This window comes from Gorilla gorilla, chromosome 5 (assembly GCF_029281585.2).
Source record: "Gorilla gorilla gorilla isolate KB3781 chromosome 5, NHGRI_mGorGor1-v2.1_pri, whole genome shotgun sequence".
Taxonomy (NCBI): Eukaryota; Metazoa; Chordata; class Mammalia; order Primates; family Hominidae; genus Gorilla; species Gorilla gorilla.
In genome coordinates, this window is record NC_073229.2 from 150,026,033 (window position 1) to 150,050,362 (window position 24,330).

The 24,330-nt window shown below is 38.9% G+C and overlaps 1 protein-coding gene across 9 annotated transcripts in view; it reads left to right on the plus strand.

Annotated features, from left to right (window-relative positions):
- Positions 1-24,330, plus strand: part of NCOA7 (nuclear receptor coactivator 7) — a 154,254-nt gene that overhangs the window by 69,404 nt on the left and 60,520 nt on the right. For all 9 annotated transcript variants that reach the window (XM_055391567.2, XM_055391570.2, XM_055391571.2 and 6 more), the window contains exon 3: positions 7,826-8,046. In XM_055391567.2, coding sequence (XP_055247542.1) covers positions 7,826-8,046 — 221 coding nt within the window. The remainder of the gene's footprint in view (positions 1-7,825; positions 8,047-24,330) is intronic.

The window sequence follows — 24,330 nt, forward strand, 5'->3', positions numbered from 1 at the left end:
GCATATACTTGTTACATTTTAAATACTGTATCTTTAGCCTTCTCTCTAATCTCTTACAAATAGGACTAACTATAGCTCTAGATCAATATTGTCTAGTACTTTCTGTGATGCTGGAAGTATTCTGTATTGTGTGTTGTCCAATAGAGTAACCACTAGGACATGAGTCTAGAAATGTATTTCTTACAACCGAATAATTTTAAATTCAATTTTAATTAAATGTAGTAACTATCAGTGACCGGCTGGTGGCTACCACATTGAGCAATGCCATACAAGATATTTATGTCTTTTTCAAAAGTGTGCATTTTTCAAAAACACATGGATCCCAAATTTTAAAATTAAGAGCAGAGTCATATATAACTGTGAATTTAATACTAATTAAAGCAGTCTGTAGTTCAGTACATTTTAAATTATGTGTGGCTAACATGTAGAAAGCTGAAACTGGATCCCTTCCTTACACCTTATACAAAAATTAATTCAAGATGGATTAAAGACTTAAATGTCAGACCTAAAACCATAAAAACCCTAGAAGAAAACCTAGGCAATACCATTCAGGACATAGGCATGGGCAAGGACTTCATGTCTAAAACACCAAAAGCAATGGCAACAAAAGCCAAAATTGACAAATGGGATCTAATTAAACTAAAGAGCTTCTGCACAGCAAAAGAAACTATCATCAGAGTGAACAGGAAACCTACAGAATGGGAGAAAAATTTTGCAATCTACCCATCTGACAAAGGGCTAATATCCAGAATCTACAAAGAACTCAAACAAATTTACAAGAAAAAAACAACCCCATCAAAAAGTGGGCAAAGGATATGAACAGACACTTCTCAAAAGAAGACATTTATGCAGCCAACAGACACACGAAAAAATGCTCATCATCACTGGTCATCAGAGAAATGCAAATCAAAATCACAATGAGATACCATCTTACACCAGTTATAATGGCGATCATTAAAAAGTCAGGAAACAACCAATGCTGGAGAGGATGTGGAGAAATAGGAATGCTTTTACACTGTTGGTGGGAGTGTAAATTAGTTCAACCATTGTGGAAGTCAGTGTGGCAATTCCTCAAGGATCTAGAACTAGAAATACCATTTGACCCAGCCATCCCATTACTGGGTATATACCCAAAGGACTATAAATCATGCTGCTATGAAGACACATGCACATGTATGTTTATTGCGGCACTATTCACAATAACAAAGACTTGGAACCAACCCAAATGTCCATCAGTGATAGACTGGATTAAGAAAATATGGCACGTATACACCATGGAATACCACGCAGCCATAAAAAAGGATGAGTTCATATCCTTTGCAGAGACATGAATGAAGCTGGAAACCATCATTCTCAGCAAACTATCACAAGGACAGAAAACCAAACACCAAATGTTCTCACTCATAGGTGGGAATTGAACAATGAGAACACTTGGATACAGGGTAGGGAACATCACACACTGGGGCCTGTCAGGAGGTGGTGGTTGGGGGACGGATAGCATTAGGAGAAATACCTAATGTAAATGACGAGTTGATGGGTGCAGCAAACCAACATGGCACATGTATACTTATGTAACAAACCTGCATGTTGTGCACAAGTACCCTAGGACTTAAAGTATAATAAAAAATAAATAAATAATGTGTGGCTAATAAATTTTATTTTAAAATCAAATACCTTAAATAAGAAGATGGGAGTTCATTTTGGAGACCATGCTGCTAATCAGAGAAAGCTGTGAAATGGCTGTTTGTAGAAGAGCGCATCTCAACCAAATCAGAACATTTAAATCAACTTAAAGTGGAAAAATTCAGAAGATTAAGAAGCAGCATATCTCAGAACATGGGCTCATTTATCCATTAATTTATTCAAGAAATATTTACTGAGTACCTAATGTGTGCCATGTAAGAAAGGAACTTGCCCAAGACCCTGGCTTTGCTTACTGCCAGTGCCCCAAACTCATTTCCTTTTGTAAAAGAAAAAGCTTCAGAAGAAAACCCATTTTCATTCAGCTACTACAAATGATTTCTTTAGCAGGAGCCCCTCGCTCACTTCTGCAGTCAGTCAGCTAACTCTGGGTTGGAACACTAGTAGGGAAAAAGTGAAGTATGTGTGCATTCTACAAGTGCCTACACCATTATAATGTAAAAAAAGCCAAGAGATTCCAGAATTTTAAAAAGCTCTTTAATATTCCTTTATGGAAAGGTATAAATAAGAAGCTCGGAATCATGGTATCAAGCCACATTGCCTCATTCTTCTGCCCTTGGGGAAGCCCATAGCATAATTTATCTTTTCTTTTGGCTTTCACCTTGCCTTCCCCAAACAGTGATTGCTTCTTATGTTAGCATTGCATTTGATCTAAGTCTTATTCTTTTTTTGCACTTTGAAAATTTTCTGTTATGACATGTTTTGTTTTCATAATAAAAGAAGAAAAATATAATATCATAAAACGTAGTCCAGGCCACAGAGATGATGAAAGCCTGACAAAGCAGAGATTATGAAGAGAAGGTAAATTGGTGTGGGAAAGATAGGATTAGAAGATAGAATTGACAAGTCTTGACTACAATTTAAAACACCTGTTTTATGTAATTGTGATGTATTTTAAAGAAATACAAATGCAAAATAAAGGTTTTGGGTTTTTTTCCCACTTGTACTCACAGCAATCAAATCTTAAATGTACTTCATTATTTTTCAGTCACTCATCGTTTAAGATGATTTGCCAAGTGTATTTTTAGCCCACAGTATAAAATCAGTGTATATTTGAGGTCATGAAAAATGCTTAGATGAAATAATGGGAGTTCATTTTTCTGCAAGACCAATTTTTTTCAGTTTATCTTAAGTTAATGATAGCAAATCCATATTGTGAGACTATCTTAACAAGATAGATATTGATGTAAAAACAAAAGGTAAGGACTGAAAGATTAAAGCCCTGAAAAGGAATACTTGAAGAGCATTAACTATACCAGATTTCTCAGGTTGGCAGCTATTCCCCTTTGTAAAAAGTGTTAGAAATTGATATCTATACTTGGAAGGAAGGATTTTACAGAGGGCTTCCAGAAACACATCTGATTTCCAGTTGCAAGATCAGAATATTCTAGTTATATTGATAATCTCCAGAGAGACAAAGTCTCATGAGTACTTTAGTCAAAACAAAAGATTATCTGATTGTAGAATTTCTAAGGTATTCAGTGGTACTCTGCTGTTAAACAACTTTGGGATTGCTATTTTCTAGCTTTTTTTCTGAAGTAACAACTGTGTTTGGCTATATGTGTTGACAATAATAATCTGTGTAGAAAAGGGAGAAAAATAAAACAATGTATCCCATTTTGTTATTTCCATGAGTGAAAATGAGTCTCTAATGAGATGTCCCCAAACAGTGCTGCCGTTCATCAAAGCACATGCCCCAGATCTGAGTGAGTTTAATTATCGTGGGGACAGTGAAAGGAGGACATTTAAATCAACTTAAAGTGGAAAAATTCAAAAGATTAAGAAGCAGCATATCTCAGGCTGCATAGAACTAATATTAGTATTTGACATCTCTTTTCTCCCAGAAGGAATCATCTTTGGAAGGGGGCAACAAAGTTAATCCCAAACATGTTTTTGATCAGCCAATACATCAGAATCAGCCCATCATTTTGGAGAAAGAGATGAGCTCTCTGCATAGATAAGCCTCCCAATGTAAAGAGACAAGCTCTGTGTGGTATCTAGATTGCTGCAGAATAATTTGAGCCTCACGCAGGACTTTTGATCAGAAGAGAAATTTTGATCAGGAGAGAAATTGTTTTATTAGGGGCATTATCTGAATTTTGCTAAAGCAACCTACTCCTTTACCAGGAAAATAAGTTAAAATCTGAGGATAGAAAATAATATGTTTAATGAAAATAATTCCTTTTTATGAGTCTCCAATTGTTTGGTGATTTTTGGTTATTTATTATTAATTATATGATTATTTCAATAGCTTTGGTGGTACAAGTGGTTTTTGGTTATGTGGATGAATCATATAGTGGTGGAGTCTGAAATGTTACTGCACCTGTCAACTGAGTAATGTACATTGTACCCAATATGTAGTTTTTTATCCCTCAGCCACATCCCACCCTCCTCTGGTCCATTATCATACTATATGTTTTTGCATCCTCATAGCTTAGCTCCCACTTATAAGCGAGAACATGTGATATTTGATTTTTCATTCCTAAGTTACTTCACCTAGAATACTTACCTCCATTTCCATCCAAGTTGCTGCAGAAGACATTATTTTGTTCTTTTCTGTGGCTGAGTAGTAGTCCATGGTGTATATAGACCACATTTTCTTTATCCACTCATCAGTTGATGGGCACTTTGGTTTATTCCATATCTTTGAAATTGTGAATTGTGCTGCAATGAACTTACACATGCAGGTATTGTTTTCGTATAATGATTGTTTTTCCTTTGGGTAGATACCCAGTAGTGCAATTGCTGGATCGAATGGTAGATCTACTTTTAATTTCTTCGAGAAATCGCCATACTGCAAATGTTGTACTAATTTATATTCCCACCAGCAATGTATAAGTGTTCCCTTTTCACCACATCCACACCAACATCTATTGTTTTTTGACTTTTTAATAACAGCCATTCTGGCTAGAATAAGGTGGTATTTCATTGTGGTTTTAATTTGCATGTCCCTGATGATTCGTGATATAGAGCATTTTAAAAAATATGTTTGTTGGCCATTGTATATCTTTTTTTTCAAGAAATATGTATTCATGTCATTTGCCCACATTTTAATGGGATTATTTGCTTTTGTCTTGCTGATTGAATACCTTATAGATTCTAGATATTAGTCCTTTGTCAGATGCATAGTTTGTAAATATTTTCTCCCATTCTGTCTGTTTACTCTCATGATTTCTTTTTCTTTTTGTTGTTGCTCTGCAGAAGCTTTTTAGTTTAATAGGGTCCCATTTATTTTTGTTTTTATTGCATTTGCTTTTGGGGTGTTAGTCATAAATTCTTTGCTTAGGCCAATGTCCGGAAGAGTTTTTTTGTTTGTTTGTTTCTGAGAAAGAGTCTCTCTCTGTCACCCAGGCTGGAGTTCAGTGGCACAATCTCAGCTCACTGCAACCTCTGCCACCTGGGTTCAAGTGATTCTCCTGCCTCAGCCTCCTGAGTAGCTGGGACTACAGGCACGTGCCACCATGCCCGGCTAATTTTTGTATCTTTAGTAGAGATGGGGTTTCACCATGTTGATCAGGCTGGTCTCGAACTCCAGACCTCGTGATCTGCCTGCTTTGGCCTCCCAAAGTGCTGGGATTACAGGGTGAGCCACTGCGCCCAGCCCAGAAGAGTTTTTACTAGGTTTTCTTCTAGAGTCTTTGTGGTATCAGGTCTTAGAGTTAAGTCTTTAATCCATCTTGAGTTGATTTTTATGTATGGTGAGAGATAAGGGATGCAGTTTCATTGTTCTACATACAGCTATTCAGTTTTTCCAGCACCATTTATTGAATAGGGTTTCCTTTCCCCAGTTTATGTTTTTGTATGCTCTGTTGAAGATCAGTTGGTTGTGAGTATTTGGCTTTATTTCTGGGTTATTCTGTTCCATTGCAATGTCTATACCTCTACATTTATACAGGTACCATGCTGTTTTGGTAACTATGGCCTTGTAGTATAATTTGAAGTTGGGTAATGTGATGTCAGGTAATGTGATGCCTTCAGATTTATTCTTTTTGCTTAGTATTTCTTTGGCTATTTGGGCTCTTTTTTGGTTCCATATGAGTTTTAAGATTGTTTTTTTCTAATTCTGTGAAAAATGATGTTGGTATTTTGATAGGAATTGCATTGAATCTGTCGATTGCTTTGGGCAGTATGGTCATTTTCACAATATTGATTCTTCCAGTCCATGAGCATGGGGTGTATTTTTATTTGTTCATGTCATCTACAATTCCTTTCAGCAGTGTTTTGTAAGTTTCCTTATAGAGATATTTTAAGTTCTTTTTTTTTTCTCTCTTTTTTCTCTGCCTGTCCTTGAGTTCTTGATTTGATTGTCAGCTTGGTCATTGTTGCTGTATAGCAGTGCTACTGATCTGTGTACATTGATTTTGTATCCTGAGACTTTACTGAATTTATCAAATCTAGGAATCTTATGGAGGAGACTTCAGGGTTTCTAGGTATTTAATTGTATAATTGGCAAACAGAGATAGTTTGACTTCCTCTTTTTTTATTTTGGATGCTCTTAATTTCTTTCTCTTTCCTGATTGCTCTGGCTAGGACTTCCAGTTTTGGTCTTTTAAACAAACATTAAAAGACAGCTAAACTAAGAGATGGGAAGTATATTCATCTATGACTTTTCCTCTGCTGCTCTGTCTCTTATGCCATATACTAATTTGTTAGCCAATGAATATCTAAGAACCTGGCTGCTCAGTGTTCAGTGAATAATAGCCTAGTTAAAATACCTTGTTGGAATATGGGACCTTTATCTCCAAAGCTGAATGTCTCATTTTTCTTACCATGCTTAGTTGTCATGTCTTTATGATTGTATTAGGGAATATTTTACTATTTCTGTTTCTGTTTGTGTTATATGTTGACATATATTATGTCAATTAAGCCTAAGAAAAGATCCTGTTAGAGACCTAAGGAAGTACAATTATCACCATTTAAGATATAAGAAAACTAAGGCTCAAGGTGTGAAATTCCTAGCCTGAGGTCAGAGTTCTCTTACGTGTTGTAGCCTCAGGGAGGGACCTCTCTAGCCTGCCAAATTGATTTGTTTGACATCACAGAGCAATGCAGTGAAATATCAAATTTCAGTCCCTGTGTATCCTACAGTTATCTCATTTTTCTACCCAAACTGGTCCTCATCCATTGCCCGACATCAAATTGGACATATGCTCAAGAGGGTGAAGGAAATAGAAATGTATGAGAGAAATCTAACTGTCCCCAGATACTTTCTATCTAGGCACAGGGAAAAGGGACATAATTTAAAAATACGTATTTATATATGAGTAGAGTACAACATATACTAGAGGCCAAGGCCCTTGTTCTCTAAGCACTTAGATTCTGGTAAGGCAAAAACATTCTCAACTATCAAGTACAGAGTGACATATCAATTAATTACAGAGTGATGTGTCTACTGAAAATATTTTGAGGTATTGGCTTTCAGTGAATTATGCTAACTTTATCTCTTACATATCTTTGGCTCAGGAGTAAAGAATTTGTAACATCAAATATGTTAACTAATAATCAAATAATCAGCCAGCTATCAGTAATCATAATGAAAATCATGTATTGTCATTATGGAATTTTCTATTTTAGGAAATGCAGCTCTTTCTTCACTACTATTGCCATATGTTTAACGGAAAAGAATTACTCGTATGTGACCCAGTTCACACCTTGCCAAATCCTTTTACTCAGTATGTGAGCCAATTACAAAGGACTTGTTTTTACAAATGTGCTTGCCCATTAGTCAAAAGTACCACTGAAACCAGAAGCATTTTCTTAAAATGTAATCTTCCAAACATGGCATTCTAGTAGCATAACCATATATAGTGATTTTTTAAAATACTCAAAATTTCATAGCCTGTGGAAGAATCTCATTTTTCCTCAGGCCTATGGCAGTTCTCAATAATTTTATGAGACATAATATTGACTATATCAAGTGGAAGAAAGGCCACAGATCTCCATGTAAGAATTTGTAAGTGATTGGAAAAGAAAAAAGAACAATACATGTAATGAACCATATTATAAGGAAAGTGTTTTCTGTATCAGTTCATTAGTTTTCAAAGCCCAGCAGCATGAAATTAATACAATTCCTACCAGCAAATCATCTCTCCAATGTTTTTTCTTTTTTTTCCCTCTTTCCTAGATTGAAAAAGAAAAAACAAGCCAAACAAAATGCAGAGACAGCCTCAGCTATAGCTGCAAGGACTCATACTGGGAAGGAAGATGCCAATACAGTAGTTTTAGAGCCAGACAAGTGCAACATTGCTGTGGAAGAGGAATATATGACTGATGAGAAAAAAAAGAGAAAAAGTAATCAGTTAAAGGAGATCAGGCGTACAGAACTAAAGAGATATTATAGTATTGGTGAGTATTCATGGCGTTACTGCAGTATTTTCATTTTAAAAAATCTATAAGAATTTTTAAAAGACTATCATTTGTGATTGATCATAATAATGGTAACAGTTTATGGAGCAGCTGCTATGTGCCCCTGGCCCTTGCTTTACATACATAATCTTGTGTAAGGGGATCACACTAGAATAATGTCTCATTTAAATTTGTGTTCCCAGCATTTAGCACAGTGCCCAGAATGTATTGTGTACTACTAAACGTTTATCTAATGAAGAGTCACTTTCTCTTTATGAGAAATATTTTTCTTAATGTATGTAGACATATTCATAAATATGCTGATAGAAATGCCTGTACTTTTTGGCATTTGCTAGACAGTAGAAAATGGAGGAGACTTGGCCTAGCAAGTTTTTTTGTTTTGTTAAAAAAACAAAAACAAAAACAAACAAATAAAAACACCTAGGAGTCTTTTTTTTTTTTTTTTTTTTTTGAGACAGAGTCTTGCTCTGTCCCCTAGGCTGGCGTGCAATGGCATGATCTCGGCTCACTGCAACCTCTGCCTCCCAGGTACAAGCAGTTCTTCTGCCTCAGCCTCCCAAGTAGCTGGGATTACAGGTGCCCACCACCATGCCCGGCTAATTTTTTGTATTTTTAGTAGAGACGGGGTTTCACCATGTTGAGCAGGCTGGTCTTGAATTCCTGACCTCAGACACTTGGGAGTCTTAAAGGGAATCTTGAAATGAGTCCACAGTGTTATATAGTTTCTCAGAATAACCCGTGCGTCTGAAACTACATTCGCAGAAGTGGCATATCTAGCTTGACCTGAATCATCCATCTCACACCTACTGTTCTATCACATACACACATGGATTTTGTTTCAAAGAGAATGCAAATAAATGAAATAAATAAGGGTGCCAGGAATCAGAACTTGGCGTGGCATACAGGTTATGGCATACTTGAGATTGCTAGGAAAGGGAGAGAAAACTGAGAGCAGTATCTGAGAACATACTGCAAATACGGCAAATGAAATGTGGTCTCGTAGCAGAGCAATGACACTCGTTCTGGGTCACCCTCAACTTGGTCCTCGTTAATACCAAAGTTACAGGAAGACATATGTTTATGTCTCCATTTTTTTTGTTTGTTTGTTTTTTGTTTTTTTTTTTGAGACAGAGTCTCGCTCTGTCGCCCAGGCTGGAGTGCAGTGGTGCGATCTCAGCTCACTGCAAGCTCTGGCTCCCGGGTTCATACCATCCTCCTGCCTCAGCCTCCCGAGTAGCTGGGACTAGAGGCACCCGCCACCATGCCCGGCTAATTTTTTGTATATTTAGTAGAGACGGGATTTCACCGTGTTAGCCAGGATGGTCTCGATCTCTTGACCTCGTGATCTAAGAGATGGGGCCTCCCAAAGTGCTGGGATTACAGGCATGAGCCACCATGCCCGGCCATGTCTCCATGTTTAATGTAACCTTCCAACAGTGTTGGAAGACATATGGCATGGCATACAGGTCATGGCATACTTGAGATTGCTAGGAAAGGGAGAGAAAGCAAAGGGCAGCCACTAAGAACACACGGCAAATACGGTAAATGAAATGTGGCCTTGTAACAGAGCAATGACACTTGTTCTGGGGTGTCCTAAACTTGGTCCAAGGTAAGGGAAACATACCTTGTATCCATGTTTAATGAAACCTTCCAACAGTGTTTGAACAGTATTCAAAGATAAAATGGACTACCTTTGAGGTAGTAATAAAAGCTGCATTACTGATGTTGCTACCGTACAGGCAGATGATCTATCGGCAGCCGAAAGCTTGTGGTTTGTAGCTTTACAGTGGGCTAAGATGATAGTATAATGTATTACATGTCTTAATGGATGTTTTTAATCTCAAGCTATTCAGTATTTTATAAAAAGCTATAACTGTCAACCTGTTGAAAGATACTTCTGTGCTATTAATAAACTTCCTCTTAAAATGTAAATATTAAATATTATCCCTTATTTCCAAAAAGAGGAAGAGGATTAAGGAAAACTGCATTTCATATCTTTCGTTTGTTTTGAGATTGGGTCTTGCACTGTCACCCAGACTGGAGTACAGTGGTAGGATTATAGCTCACTGCAACCTCTGACTTCAGGGCTCAAGCAGTCCTTCTGCCGCAACCTCCTGAGTAGCTGGGATTGCAGGCACATGACACCACACTCAGCTATATATATACACATACATACACACATACATACATATATATATATATAATTTTTTTTTTTTTTCAGAGAGAGAGATGGGGTTCTCACTATAAAACTGGTCTCAAGCTTCTAGTCTCGAGGAGTCTTCCGGCCTCGAAGTCTGACCAGCAATGCCCCTGCCTTGGCCTCCCAAAGCATTTTTTTTTTTTAATACAGAGTCTCACTCTGTCACCCAGGCTGGAGTGCCATGGCACAATCTCAGCTCACTGCAACCTCTACCTCTGGGGTTCAAGCGATTCTCCTGCCTCAGCCTCTCAAGTAACTGGGATTACAGGTGCACGCCATCACGCCCGGCTAATTTTCAGCAATGCAGCACTTATTACCACCTATTTTTTTTAGTAGAGACGAGATTTCACCATCTTGGCCAGGGTGGTCTTGAACTCCTGACTCCAAGTGATCCACCCACTTTGGCCTCCTAAAGTTCTGGGATTACAGGCATGATCCACTGCACCCGACCCCAAAGCGTATGCTTTTTTTTTTTTTTTTATGATTTCTAGCTGTAGTAGGATAACCTTTTTATGTGGTATACTCTGTCGCATGTGTAATGCTGAGTCTGAAACAATGTGCTTCACTCTACCTGACTGGCTCTTACCTGACTTAACAAAATCAGCTCAGTCATCATTTCTTCCAGAAGCCCTCCCTGTCCCTGTCCAGGTTAGACTTCCCTTCTGCATTGTTATCATGGATGTATTTGATTACCTATGTACAGGCTGGGGTGACTTAGACCCTAGAGTATTAGCTTTGTGTAGTGTCTTCAGCATGACATGTGCTCTTTAAGTGTGCATTGAAAGGAATAGTTAATACATAGATAAATGAATACTTTATTTTTAATTGTTGGAGTTTCAAGAAAACTCTGGAAGAACATAGGTAATAGTGTAGTCATTGGGTCAGAAGTATCCTGTGATTTATTTGGTAGCAGTAAGTAAAGAAATGTGGCCAGGCTCAGTGGTTCACACCTGTAATCCCAGCACTTTGGGAGGCTAAGGTTAGGAGGATCACTGGAGGCCAGGAGTTCAACACCAGCTCAGGCAATGTACAAGATCCTGCCTCTACAAAAAATACATTAGCCAGGCATAGTAGCACACACCTGTAGTCCCAGCTACTTGGGATGATGAGGTGAGAGAATTGCTTGAGCCCAGGAGTTGGAAGGTGCACAAATCTGCTGCACTCCAGACTAAGTGACAGAGCGAGACACTGTCTCTGAAAAAAAAAAAGAAAGAAATGCCATTGAAGCTTACCATCTCTCAAGAATGACAATGATAGCAACCAGTTTGGAGGTTTGAGGCATTTCCTCAGGAGAAGCCAGTGCTTAGATAAAACCTCTAGGTAGAATTCCAACATTCCTTGACCCTTTCCAAATCTGACTAGAGGTGACAAACTCTCATCTTGGCAGGTTTGTTGGCTCTCCCAGTGTCTGACCTGGCGTGCTTCTCAGTCCCATCCCAAGGCGATGTTCTCTACCACTAGATGGAGCATCAGACCTCAAGTCAAGAGCATCCCAGTTCACTGCTGCTTTTGGTGGCTCTAGTCTGGGAGGGAAGGGGAGACTTGAAAATGGGAGGATCTCATTGGCTTGCTAAGGATTTGGGATTTACCTTGTAGTCAGTGAAGAGCCGTTGGAGAACGTCAAGGGAAAAGAAAATTCTTTACTTTTTGTTTGCTCTACATTTAGTTTACCATCAACTCTGTGATGAATCTGATATGAAGAAGGCAGGCTGTGCTGGTCTGAGACTAGGGCTTAGGGGAAGGGGCACACTGAAGGGGCACACAGCAGCATTTGATGGTCAGTGTAGTGTGTGAGGGAGGAAAAAAAAAACAGAGGCAAAAATTGACAGACTAGGAAGCTCAAGAGGAGGAAAGAAGATAATGAATTTATGTTTGGAGATGTTTTTGAGCTGCCAGGTAGATTTGTCTAGAGGGGCCCAGATTTCACGTGAAAGGCCTACAAATTGCTACTTACAGGTGTCAGATGAATCTGCATGTGTAAAACAAAAGTAATCCAGTGAATGCACAGAGAGCCAAAATGAAAAGTTAATGGACAGCAAATAATAATGAATGTATTGAAAAAAAGACTAGGAGGATATGTAACAATATGTTGATAGTTGTTTTCTCTGGTTACAGAAATTGTGAGGCAGTTTTTTTGTATATTACACATAGTTATTTTTAATATTAATAATCAGAAAATAAAGAGAGTTGAAAATAAAGTAAAAGTAAGGGCTTTGCAAAAATCAAAAGCATTAGACAAATACGAAGTTCTATAAGCAATATATAACAAAATAATTACTTTCTGTAGGTATCTATTCCACATCTATAACATCATCTGCCTGATCCAAAGAAGTGTATTTCGATAAAATAATGTTTTTACTTGTGAAATTACTTTTATCTGTGCCTCACTTAATCCTTGGGTAATAAGTCATTGCTATCTCCTGACACTTAGGAAAACACAACAGTTCAGATACTAATAAAGGATGCTTCAGAAAGATTGAGTCACTAGAATTGCCTCATAACAACATGGTGCTGATTCTAAAAATGCCTTGTTTTTGAGAGGGAAGTAGGAGAAAGGAAGCGGAGTGATTACATTGAGGCAGATGGCATCAGATAAATCTAGATCCAACACCTAGCGCAGCACCTGGCACACATTAAGCATCAAAAAAACCTTCCAGAATGAGTGAACTGAGCCCTTTCGTGCTTTCATTTGTGTTTACTAATATATAAAGTACTCCTTTTTCATTTATTCTGTTTGGGTAAACTCTTAAGGAATTTTTTGGTGAAAATGTGTCTTAATATATTTTTCAAAATTAGTTATTAAGTTAAATTTGATGCAAGCACCTTGGAATGTTTATAAATGTATTAAAAGATGTTTGGTCTATATTACAATGTCAAAATATATTAAATTGACATGAACTATATCATAGGATACTTTTTCTTTTTGTTTTTGTTGAGACAGAGTCTTGCTCTGTTGCCCAGGCTAGAGCACAGTGGTGCAATCTCGACTCATTGCAACCTCTGCCTCCCAGGTTCAAGTGATTCTCATGCTTTAGCTTCCCGAGTAGATGAGATTACAGGCACACGCCACCACACCCACATAATTTTTGTATTTTTAGTAGAGACGGGGTTTCACCACGTTGGCCAGGCTGGTCTCCAACTCCTGGCCTCAAGTGATCCACCCACCTCGGCCTCCCCAAGTGCTGGGATTACAGGCGTGAGCCACAGCACCCCGCCCGGATTCTTTATATTAAAGGAATTCATTATTTCTTAAACTTAGAATAGTGAACATCTTTGCTTCTAAGAATATGGAGATAGAAATGGAAATTTTACAAATATGGGTGACATTTCAGTGTCGGGAAGTTCTTCATTTGAAACATAGCTGTGCAGCCATAAGATTGGAAAGAGATGGCCACATTTTATAAATAAGGGGGGACAAGACTAAATTGGGATAAAATATATTATGATTATGTAATGTTTTAATATAAAAGGTGAATACCAAGATCTTGGATAGTGAAGTTGAATTTTAAGAAAATTATACTTGGGAGGTCTTATAACAAACATAAAAGACTTAAATAAGAGAGCATAGCTCATTTTGTGATTATCGTAGTCAAAGATTTATTTAAAGAGAACCTCTGCAGTACAAAGAATGAATTTAGCTTCCAATATAAAATATGTAATGTCTATATTAATCTTTTCAAATCATAGTTTTCCCTCCTGAACTCAAAAGAAACTTAAAACAATAAATGAAATCCTCTACTTTTCCTTTGCTATCTGTTTCGGTTTTTTGACAACGTGGAAGTAACAGACTACTAAGTTATTTCTCACAAAGGCAGCCCAACACTTTTCCATACACAGATTACTTTTTCTTAATGTTTTTTTCCCTAACTACACATGTGAAGATTTCATATCCATCATTTGTCTTCGTTTTACTTGGCAAGTTCAAAGAGCCAAAGTTATGTTATATTTGATAAATAAACTTCTAAACATAAACAGGTCAAGCCACAGATGTCTAATAACATTGCTCTTCTGTTCAAAAGTAATGATCGTCCTGGTACTTTAGATCTTAAAACATCAAAGAATACAGGATTAAAATGGATTTTCATGTAGAAAAAGGATGCCAAGAATCCAATTAATATTTTTTTTAATCAAGCAGAATGAGATTCGGGTATAAAATAAATGGAAATTATTTGGATGAAAATAGTTAGGCCTGTGCTTCTTGGGACCATCAATGAAGTCAGATTAGTGTTTTCGTGACACACCTGGGTGGTGAGACGACAAACCTGAGGCGTGCCCCCAGAAAGCATGCAGTGTGGCTGAAGGAATGAAAGTGATAAGAGAAGCTGGGCGTGGTGGCTCACGCCTATAATCCCAGCACTTTGGGAGGCGGAGGTGAGTGGATCACCTGAGTTCAGGAGTTCGAGTCCAGCCTGACCAACATGGAGAAACCCTGTCTCTACTAAAAGTACAAAAATTAGCTGGGCGTGGTGGCACATGCCTGTAATTCCACCTACTCAGGAGGCTGAGGCAGGAGAATCACTTGAACCCAGGAGGTGGAGGTTGCAGTGAGCCGAGATTCCACCATTGCACTCCAGCCTGGGCAACAAGAGTGAAACTCTTTCTCAAAAAAAAAAAAAGAAAGTGATAAGATGACAGGTAGGGGAGACGTGAATGAAGAGTCTGAGGATCAAAGGTGTTCTTGGTGAAGAGGATAGAACCACGGGAGTAAAAACAGTCATCAAAGCTGGAATCAGATAAGAAGATGCTTTCATGAGCTAAAACTCATGCCTAAGTGGAGAAATAAGAGCTTACCTTAGTTAGGCAGAATTATGGGGAATACTCAGTCCTCTGAATAACTGTAGCAAATGTTTACAGGTCATGAATAAATGATAAAGAGATGATCTTTTTAAAACATTATCTACAAAGGAGCAAAGAAAAAAGAAACCGACTTCTTCATAGTGGTGAATGCCAGAGGAATTAAAATCTCTTCAGACTTATGAGGCAAAAGCTGTTTTTCAAGGTCAAAGACAAGACATTCTCAGACATAGAAGAACTCAGGAAAGAGACCTTTTGTGTTGTAGATTACCTTAAACAAATTCATGAACAAATTAGGTCATTTTGGCAGTGCCCACGTGAATGGCATTTTTGCCACTGTGGGCTTCAGTGGACTGTTGCTGCTTTTTTTCTCTCTCTTTTTTCTGTTTTCTACATCATCACTTTTGAAAATGTTTGATAACATTTTCAACATTATTGACTTTTCCATTCACACTGTTGGCAAAAACTACTTCACCTGTGGCTAGGTGTGGTGGTTCATGCCTATAATCACAGCACTTTGGGGGGCCAAGGCAGGCAGATCACCTGATCAAGACCAGCCTGGCCAACATGGTGAAACCCCATCTCTACTAAACATACAAAAAAATTAGCTGGACATGTGGTGCATGCCTGTAGTCCCAGCTACTGGGGAGGCTGAGGCAAGAGAACCGCTTGAACCCAGGATGCGGAGGTTGCAGTGAGTCAAGATTGTGCCACTGCGTACCAACCTGGGTGACAGAGTGAGACTTCGTCTCAAAAAAACAAACAAAAAACCCTACTTTACTTAAAAACTAAAAATATTAAAAATATGGTAAACCGTGTTCTGTAGAAAATTGTTCCAAAAGGGAAAAGGAATTTAGAATCTAGAAATCAGTTATATTTCCTTAGAAACTCCAGTAGTTAGGGAGCATGAATGTTCACAGTTAAGTAGCTGTAAAACAAACACCCCTGAGTACACCTGTGATTGCACCAGCTTTGTTTCAAGGGACACTCCTTTCCTGACCTCTCACAGCCCCAGCACTCTAATTAACACAATATTTTGTAACCCATTCTTGTCATTGTTGAAACAAAAAGGTACAGTCACTATACAAAAGCAACTGTATCTTAACAAGCCTGTTGTACTGTGTGTGAGCTTGAACTCAGAGTTTAGTTCCATTATAATCATAGTAGTCTGCATAATGCAAATCTCATACCCTACTTAATCTGTCTTGTTATATTCACTTGCATTATAAAAAATCTCATTGTAAGAGAAATGCCCAAATGTGGTTTGGGCTGAGGGAAAGACAACAAATAAACTAAGTACAGTCAGGGGTTTTAAGCTTTGAAAAATTAAATTAGAAGTAAACTAGGAAGGATAAAAGAGGAAAAATACTCTAATTCTGTCTTTGGCCTGCTCGATCCACAAAATACCATATAACTGAGTGGCTTATAAATAACAGAAATGTATTTCTCACAGTTCTGGAGGCTGGAAAGTCCAAGATTAAGGCACTGGCAAATGTGGAGTGTGTTGAGAGCCCATATCCTCATAGACCACCATCCTCTCACTCTGAGCTCACATGGTAGAAGGGTGAGGGGTCTTTGGCCTCTTTTATAAGGGCAATAATCCCATCCATGAGAGTACTGCCAAGATGACCTAACCACCCCTCAATGGCCCCTTTTCCTAATACCACACACTTGTGGGTGAGGATTTCAACATATGAATTTTGGGGGAACATAACATTCAAATCTTAGCAAATACATTGATGGTTGAAGAGTGATGTGGTCAGGTTTTTTTTTGGGGGGGCAGTTTGGCCATTTTTATCAAGACCCTTTTTGCATACTCTTTGACCCAACAATTCTGTTTTTAGAAATTCATCCCAAGCAAACAGTCATGAGCATATTAGAAGATTTCACTGCAGTAACTATCATTGCATTGTTTAAAGTAGCAGGAATATGAAAAATAACATAAATGATATAAAATGGAATACTATGTGCCATTTTAAAATGAAGTAGAAAAATAGTTAATGATATGGGAAATTTTCACCAAATACTACAGTAAAAAAGTTGGTTGACAATAGTTACTGATTATGATTCCATTTTTGTTTAAAAAAATAATTCACCTACATGCATATAAAAAGAGGTATGGAGAATTTCTAGAAGTGTATTCACCAGAATGCAAACATCGGTCTCTCTGATTGGAGGGAAAATGGATGACCTTTTTTTTTTTTTTTAATTTATTTGTGTTTTTAAATCACTGCTATGATCTGAATATTTGTGTCCCCCCACCCACCCCCGAATTTATATGTTGAAATCCTACTCCCCAACATGATAGTATCAGGAGGTGGGACCTTTAGGAAGTAATGAGGCCATATGGGTGGCGACCTCATGATTGGGATTAGTGTTCTTAGCAAAGAGACTTCAGAGAGCTGCCTGGTTGAGAATGCGCTATCTACGAGCCAGGATGAGGGAAAAATACGCCGAGTTTGCCAGTGTCTTGATCTCGGACTTCCTAGTGTCCAGAACTCTGGGAAATAAATTCCTGTTGTTTCTAAGCCACCAGTTTATGGTATTTTGTTATAGCAGCCTGAATGTACTAAGACAATGGCTGTATATAGTTTTGATTCATGTGAAATTGGCTTTCATATTTCTTCTGTTTTCTTCTGAAGTGTTCATGTGCACAATTAGGTCCTTGATCCATTTATGAAAAGAAAAAGCTGTTTTCAATAAAGTATTTTGGAGGGTGGGAAAGAGGGTAAGAAGAGGAGGAGAAGCAACATCAGACACGAGGAAGAGCAGAAAGAACTATTTTCCATGAATGTCTCCTTTGTGTTAGATCTTTTATTTCACTATTTAATTTAGGACTTATCATGATCTGCTACAAAAAATGTAGCCTGTTTTACAAATGTAAAAACTGAGAAGCTGAGGAACTGGCCAGGGATCCACTGTTGGCTAGCATGCAGCCAGGATTCATACCCTGCCCTCTTTGGCACCAAAGCCTGACTTGTTTCCACAAACGAGGAGGACCGTCTCCATGCTGAGTGCAGTAGTAGATTCTAGAGCAAAACGTTTTATAAGATTGGTAACTTCCCTGTGCTTTAGGCCTTGCATTTTAGATTTTAGCACAGTATGACTCATTTTAGTCGAGAACTATGTTGCCTGTGACTTGCTTGAAGGAAGGAAGGTAGGTAACATGTACTGCATGACATTTTCCTTTGTGCCACAGGTTAAAACAGAGTTCATATTGAGTATAGGGTTCATTCTTCCCTGACACATCTTTTTTTTAAATTTAATTATAACAGCTTATACTTTAGGTTTCTCTTAAAGTGCTACATAACAGTACTGAATGTTTTAATTGTGCTTTTTATAGAGTCAGGTCCATGATTTAAGATGTGTGCATCGCCAATAGAGAAGGTGTTGTTTCTTTTTAAAATTTATTTATTTTATGTTTTTTAAAGACAGGGTCTCTCTCTCTCTCTGTTGTCCAGGCTGGAGTGTAGTAGTGCAGTCATAGCTCACTGTAGCCTTAAACTCCTGAGCTCAAGTGATGCTCCCACCTCAGCCTCCCAGGTAGCGGGGACTATAGGCATGTAGCACCATGCCTGGCTAATTTTTATATTTTCTTTCTTTCTTTCTTTCTTTTCTTTTGTAGACACAGGGTCTGCCCATCTTACTCAGGCATGTCTTGAACTCCTGTCCTCAAGCAATCCTCCCACCTCAGCCTTCCAGTGTTCTGGGATTACAGGTGTGAGCCACTGCACCTGGCCAAGAAGATATTTCTTTAGGCAGATATAAGTGCTATATTTTCTTCAAAGACATATAACTTTAGGCCGGGCACAGTGGCTCACACCTGTAATCCCAGCACTTTGGGAGGCTGAGGCGGGCGGATCACCTGAGGTCAGGAGTTTGAGACCAGCCTGACCAACATGGAGAAACCCCATCTCTACTAAGAATACAAAATTAGCTGGGCATGGTGGCACATGCCTGTAATCCCAGCTGCTCAGGAGGCTGAGGCAGGAGAATCGCTTGAACCCGTGAGGCGGAGTTTGTGATGAGCCGAGATCACGCCATTGCACTCCAGCCTGGACAACAAGACCGAAATTCCGTCTCAAAAAAAAGAAAAAAAAAAAAGATATATAACTTTATTTTTTGCTATTCAGTCTTGAATCTCTCTGCATTGATTTGAGAGTGGTCCAAATTTTTCTCCAAATCTTAGCCATTATTCACCTAGCTTCATTTAATTATAATCCTTAAAGTCCCTTGAACCCTTACTGTGCACATTGCAAAGTGCTTTTTCTGAATCACCTTATCAAATTCTTATGGTAACTCTTTGGGAATCCAGCAGTATCTCCATTTTGTGCACTGGAAGACTGTCTTTAAGTTACTTCCCCAAGGTTACCTAGTGAGCAGATGGTAGACCAGGACTCTCATTCGCAGTCCATCTGATGCCAAAACCTTCCCTCCAACATTAAGTTACATGATATTTATGGGGAAATCCAGCCTCCTCTCATTTATAATGGTGCTTTTATTTTCACCAAATTTCTGTTTTTTGGTGATGTCACAGCAATGTTTTAATTGCTGTGGCTTTATAATCATGTGTTTCAACATCATTAGAGTGTGCTTACCCTCACTTCTCTTTGAAAAATAATTTTGGATAGTCTTATGTATTTGTGCTTCTAGATAAGCATGGTTTTCAATTTGGAAACTGTTACTTTGCCATAAAAAATTATTTTTTATTTAAATTGCATTTAAACATTAATTTGAAAAAAGTGAAATATTTATTTAAAGATGAGATTTCCTACTTAGGAGTATTATATCCATTTAGACACTTCAGTTACATTGTCTTGTTATATTTATTCCTAGATGTTATATAGTTTGATACCACTCTACCTGGGACTTTTCCAATTATGCTTCTGTTACAAAAATAAAAAATTATGATATCTGGCCACCTTAGTGAACAACTTTATGAATTTTTGACATTTTCATGATAATATTGGTTCTTTACACAGACAATTATGTTATCTGCTAATGACCACATTTTCATTTCTTCTCAGTATTTAAAACTTTTCGTCTGTTGCTTTGACTAGATTTCAGAACAAAGTTGGATATAAACCATAAATTGATATTGGTAATGTTTTACTTTAAAAAAAGTACTTCTTTTCCTTTTGGTTTCTGATATAAGAGCTCATCTCAGTTTATACAGGTGTACTTTAGGAGAGGTTACAATAGTGCTTAATTTCTCAAGAGACGTTGAGCATGTGGGTACCTGTAGTGCATTCGAGCACAGAGATTGCCTTGTGGTGCTGTGCAAGGTAGCCTCTGATGAATGGCAGGGATTCCCTCTTTATCCTGGAGTTTCCATTATGTTTGTAGTGTTGCTGCTTTTATCTCCACTACAAGGCTTTTTTCTTTATGACCTGAAATACTTGTGGTTTAGCCTCACATTAGGTTCACCTCTATGTTGTAATTTAGTGCATACCACTAAATTGGTGGATACCGTGCCCAGAAACCTTAAACACTGTGCTAGAATTGCTGTTAGGCAATTTAGGCCTTTCCTGGCACAACTGGAACCAAAGAAAGCGGGTGGAGCTCATGCAGTGCCTGGGGGTATTTTTCCCTCTGCTCACCTGGAATCTTCCTTCCAGAAAGCTGGGGGTGGGGCCTCACCAGTGCTGTGTTTCGGTAATAAGCCCTCTTCTATAGACCTGGAAGTGACATCGTGAAGTCATTCAGTTTTCATTCCTATGAAGAAATTCCTTTTCGTATATACTCTTTAGCGTTGCATTGCTTTTTCAGAAGCGTTTTTCTAGTGAATATCAAGAATAAATATTCATCATTAAAGAAGTTCACTCTATTCTTAGTTTTCTAACAGTTGGAATTTTTTTGTTCTTTTTAAAAATACAATAATGGCTGTTTAATTCGTCAAATGCTTTTTTAGCATGTATCAAAATGATCAGATTCTTTTTCTCCGTTAAACAATTTATAAAGCTTTATCATATTAATACTATATCACTGCTGTATTTCTGGATGAAACCTTTTTGCTCATGGTTTATAATTGTTTTAACATACTACTCTATTCACATTGCTATTTACTTGTGTTGACTACATTATTATAAATAACAATAGCATTTGTTAAGCATGTGCTCTGTGCCAGGCTCTGAGATGAACACTGTATGAATCAGCTTAATTTTCTCAGCATTTCATTTTACAGATAAACCGTTGCACAAAGATTTAGCTAACTTGATTAATATCACGCGGCTATGAAAATGTGTCAGGGTTGCTAGTTAAACCCAGCTCATTTTGACCCCTAAACCAACCTGTGATCAGAAAGGTGTTTGATGACATAAGTGAGATGGTACATGACTTGATTTTATAATTAATACCATCAAACTGCTTCAGCAATCATAGTTGAATGGATCTGTTTCCATTATAGGGACATGCCTGTCATTGGAAACAGATTCTCCTGTTCATAAATCAGAGTACCCCTTTCTTTGAAAAATCTAGAGAGACACAGACAATTTTTGCCTCTTTGAATTCCCCTCATTTGGATGTCATAGAAACCATCCTCCCTCTTTAGTAGAGTTACTGATGGTCCTGTGCTGTCAGCCTCCTGAACCCCATTCAGATGCTCTTATGATAGAAATAGATGGAGGAGAGAGCTGGTCGTTCATGGGTGAGTAAAGAAAGAAGGGGCACATAGTAAGTGTAAGCCCCATGCAGAACTGGTCCTGATATAATTTAAAAACCTGATAATTTTCCAAACTTCTGTTTGTGCTTGTTCAGATACTTGTTAATAACAGAAAAAAAGGCTACGTACTATCTTTTCTTCCCTTCCTATATCTAAGTAGAAATTATGGAATCAAGATCCAGAGAATTCACAGATGTCTGTACGGATTCTGTTTTCAAGCACAATAATGAATCATGTCCACTGTCCTGAGTTCACCCAGTCCCCAGGGGCCTGTGACAGGAGCCAGATGCTCCGGTTTGAAGGACATTATGTATTGACTTGTTCTTGCTGGTTTTTCTCAGAACCAGCATATCTAGCCAGTTCGTTTCTTGACACCCTCCCCAGTCTTCCCCCCACCAGCATACTCAATGTCCACATCTCACATCACTACTTTGGTACTCAAAAATCTCTTATTTGAATCTCAATTTCTTTTCTTTTTTTTTTTTTTTATTGATCACTCTTGGGTGTTTCTCGCAGAGGGGGATTTGGCAGGGTCATAGGACAATAGTGGAGGGAAGGTCAGCAGATAAACAAGTGAACAAAGGTCTCTGGTTTTCCTAGGCAGAGGACCCTGCGGCCTTCCACAGTGTTTGTGTTCCTGGGTACTTGAGATTAGGGAGTGGTGATGACTCTTAACGAGCATGCTGCCTTCAAGCATCTGTTTAACAAAGCACATCTTGCACCACCCTTAATCCATTTAACCCTGAATGGACACAGCACATGTTTCAGAGAGCACAGGGTTGGGGGTAAGGTCACAGATAACAGGATCCCAAGGCAGAAGAATTTTTCTTAGTACAGAACAAAATGAAGTCTCCCATGTCTACTTCTTTCCACACAGACACGGCAACCATCCGATTTCTCAATCTTTTCCCCACCTTTCCCCCCTTCTATTCCACAAAACCGCCATTGTCATCATGGCCCGTTCTCAATGAGCTGTTGGGTACACCTCCCAGACGGGGTGGTGGCCGGGCAGAGGGGCTCCTCACTTCCCAGTAGGGGCGGCCGAGCAGAGGCGCCCCTCACCTCCCGGACGGGGTGGCTGGCCGGGCGGGGGACTGACCCCCCCACCTCCCTCCTGGACGGGGCGGCTGGCCGGGCGGGGGGCTGTCAATTTCTTTTTTTGTCTTTTCCCACAGATCTGTTCTCCAGTTGTGACAGGCAGACTAATGACCCCCTAAAGATGTCCATGTCCTATTTCCCCAAACCTGTTAGGTTACATAGCAAAGGTGAACCAAGGCTGTAGATGAAATTGAGGTTGCTAATCAGCTGACCTTTAGGAGATTTTCCAGGGCTATCAACGTGGCCCAGTGCAATCACAAGGGACCTTAAAAGTGAAAGAGGGAGGCAGGAGAGAGCACGTGAGACTACTCAGGCAGCATTGCTGGCTCTGCGGGTGAAAGCAGGGCCTTGGCTGAAGCTTCCTGGAGAGGCAGAACTGGCTAGATATGCTGGTTCGGAGAAAAACCAGGGCTCAAGGCCCTGCTTCCAGGGCCCAAAGTAGCCCACTTCCAAGAGAGAGAAAAGGCAAGGGAACCAGTCCTCCCCTACTCTCCCTCCAGAAGGAAAGTAGTGAGACCCATGCCAGACTTCTAATCTATGGAACTGTAAAATAATAAATCTGTGTTTATGCTTTATTTTGAACCACAAATGTGTAGTAATTTGTTATAGCAACAATAGGAAACTAGTTCATCATGCCATTCCCCTAACTATTCCAACATCTCACTACCTGTATCTCAGCCACTGCTCATCCAGCTCCAGCTGCCTTGCTCTGTGCATCATAACCACACAGGTAGCCGCTTATTTGCTTACTTCTTATGTGGCCTGTTACCCCGGTGTTGAGACCCCCACCCCAGAGTATAGTGTTACTTCTTAATGTTCACATTTTTGAAACCTCATTTTTGCCATGGTAACTCTTCCAAATCTCATTACTCTTACTCCCTCAGTCCTGTCTTTACTCCACTACATTTTAGTAGATGACCTTACCCCTACTCTACTGGTGATGTTGACAGCATCTGTCTTGAGCTCCCTTTACTTTCAAAACCTCTCTGTGAATTCCAGTCATCCATTTCCGGGTTTCCATCTCTGGACCTTTGTTCAGCATTTCACAGTGTCAACACCACCTTCCTTTTTTCCATGGCCTCTGTGACATTGCATTCATTTTCCCATCCCTCTAATTGCTTTTCCCCCTTTATATCAGCCATATTTTTTTCAGTCCTTAAATCTAAGCCTTCCTTAGTTTCTGTTCTCAAACTTCAGGCCTCCTTTTAAAATTTATTCATTCTCTTGATGTCATAGCCTCATCCAAGACTTCAGTATCACCACTACAAGGGATATCTTCACATCTGGCTGTCATGCCCCTCCAGGCCCCAGGCATACTGCTAGGTAGCATCTTCTTTTAGCCCCAGTTCATGAGAGAGAGAGGGGAGTCTTCTTTCTGTAAACTTGTATTGGGGATTATCTCAGATGCAGGATCTTAGAGTCTTGTGTTCTGGACACTCCAGGCCCTTTTATGGTGTGGCAAGGGAGGTGGCAGGACTTATGGACAGGGCACCAAGATCCACTTGGGTTG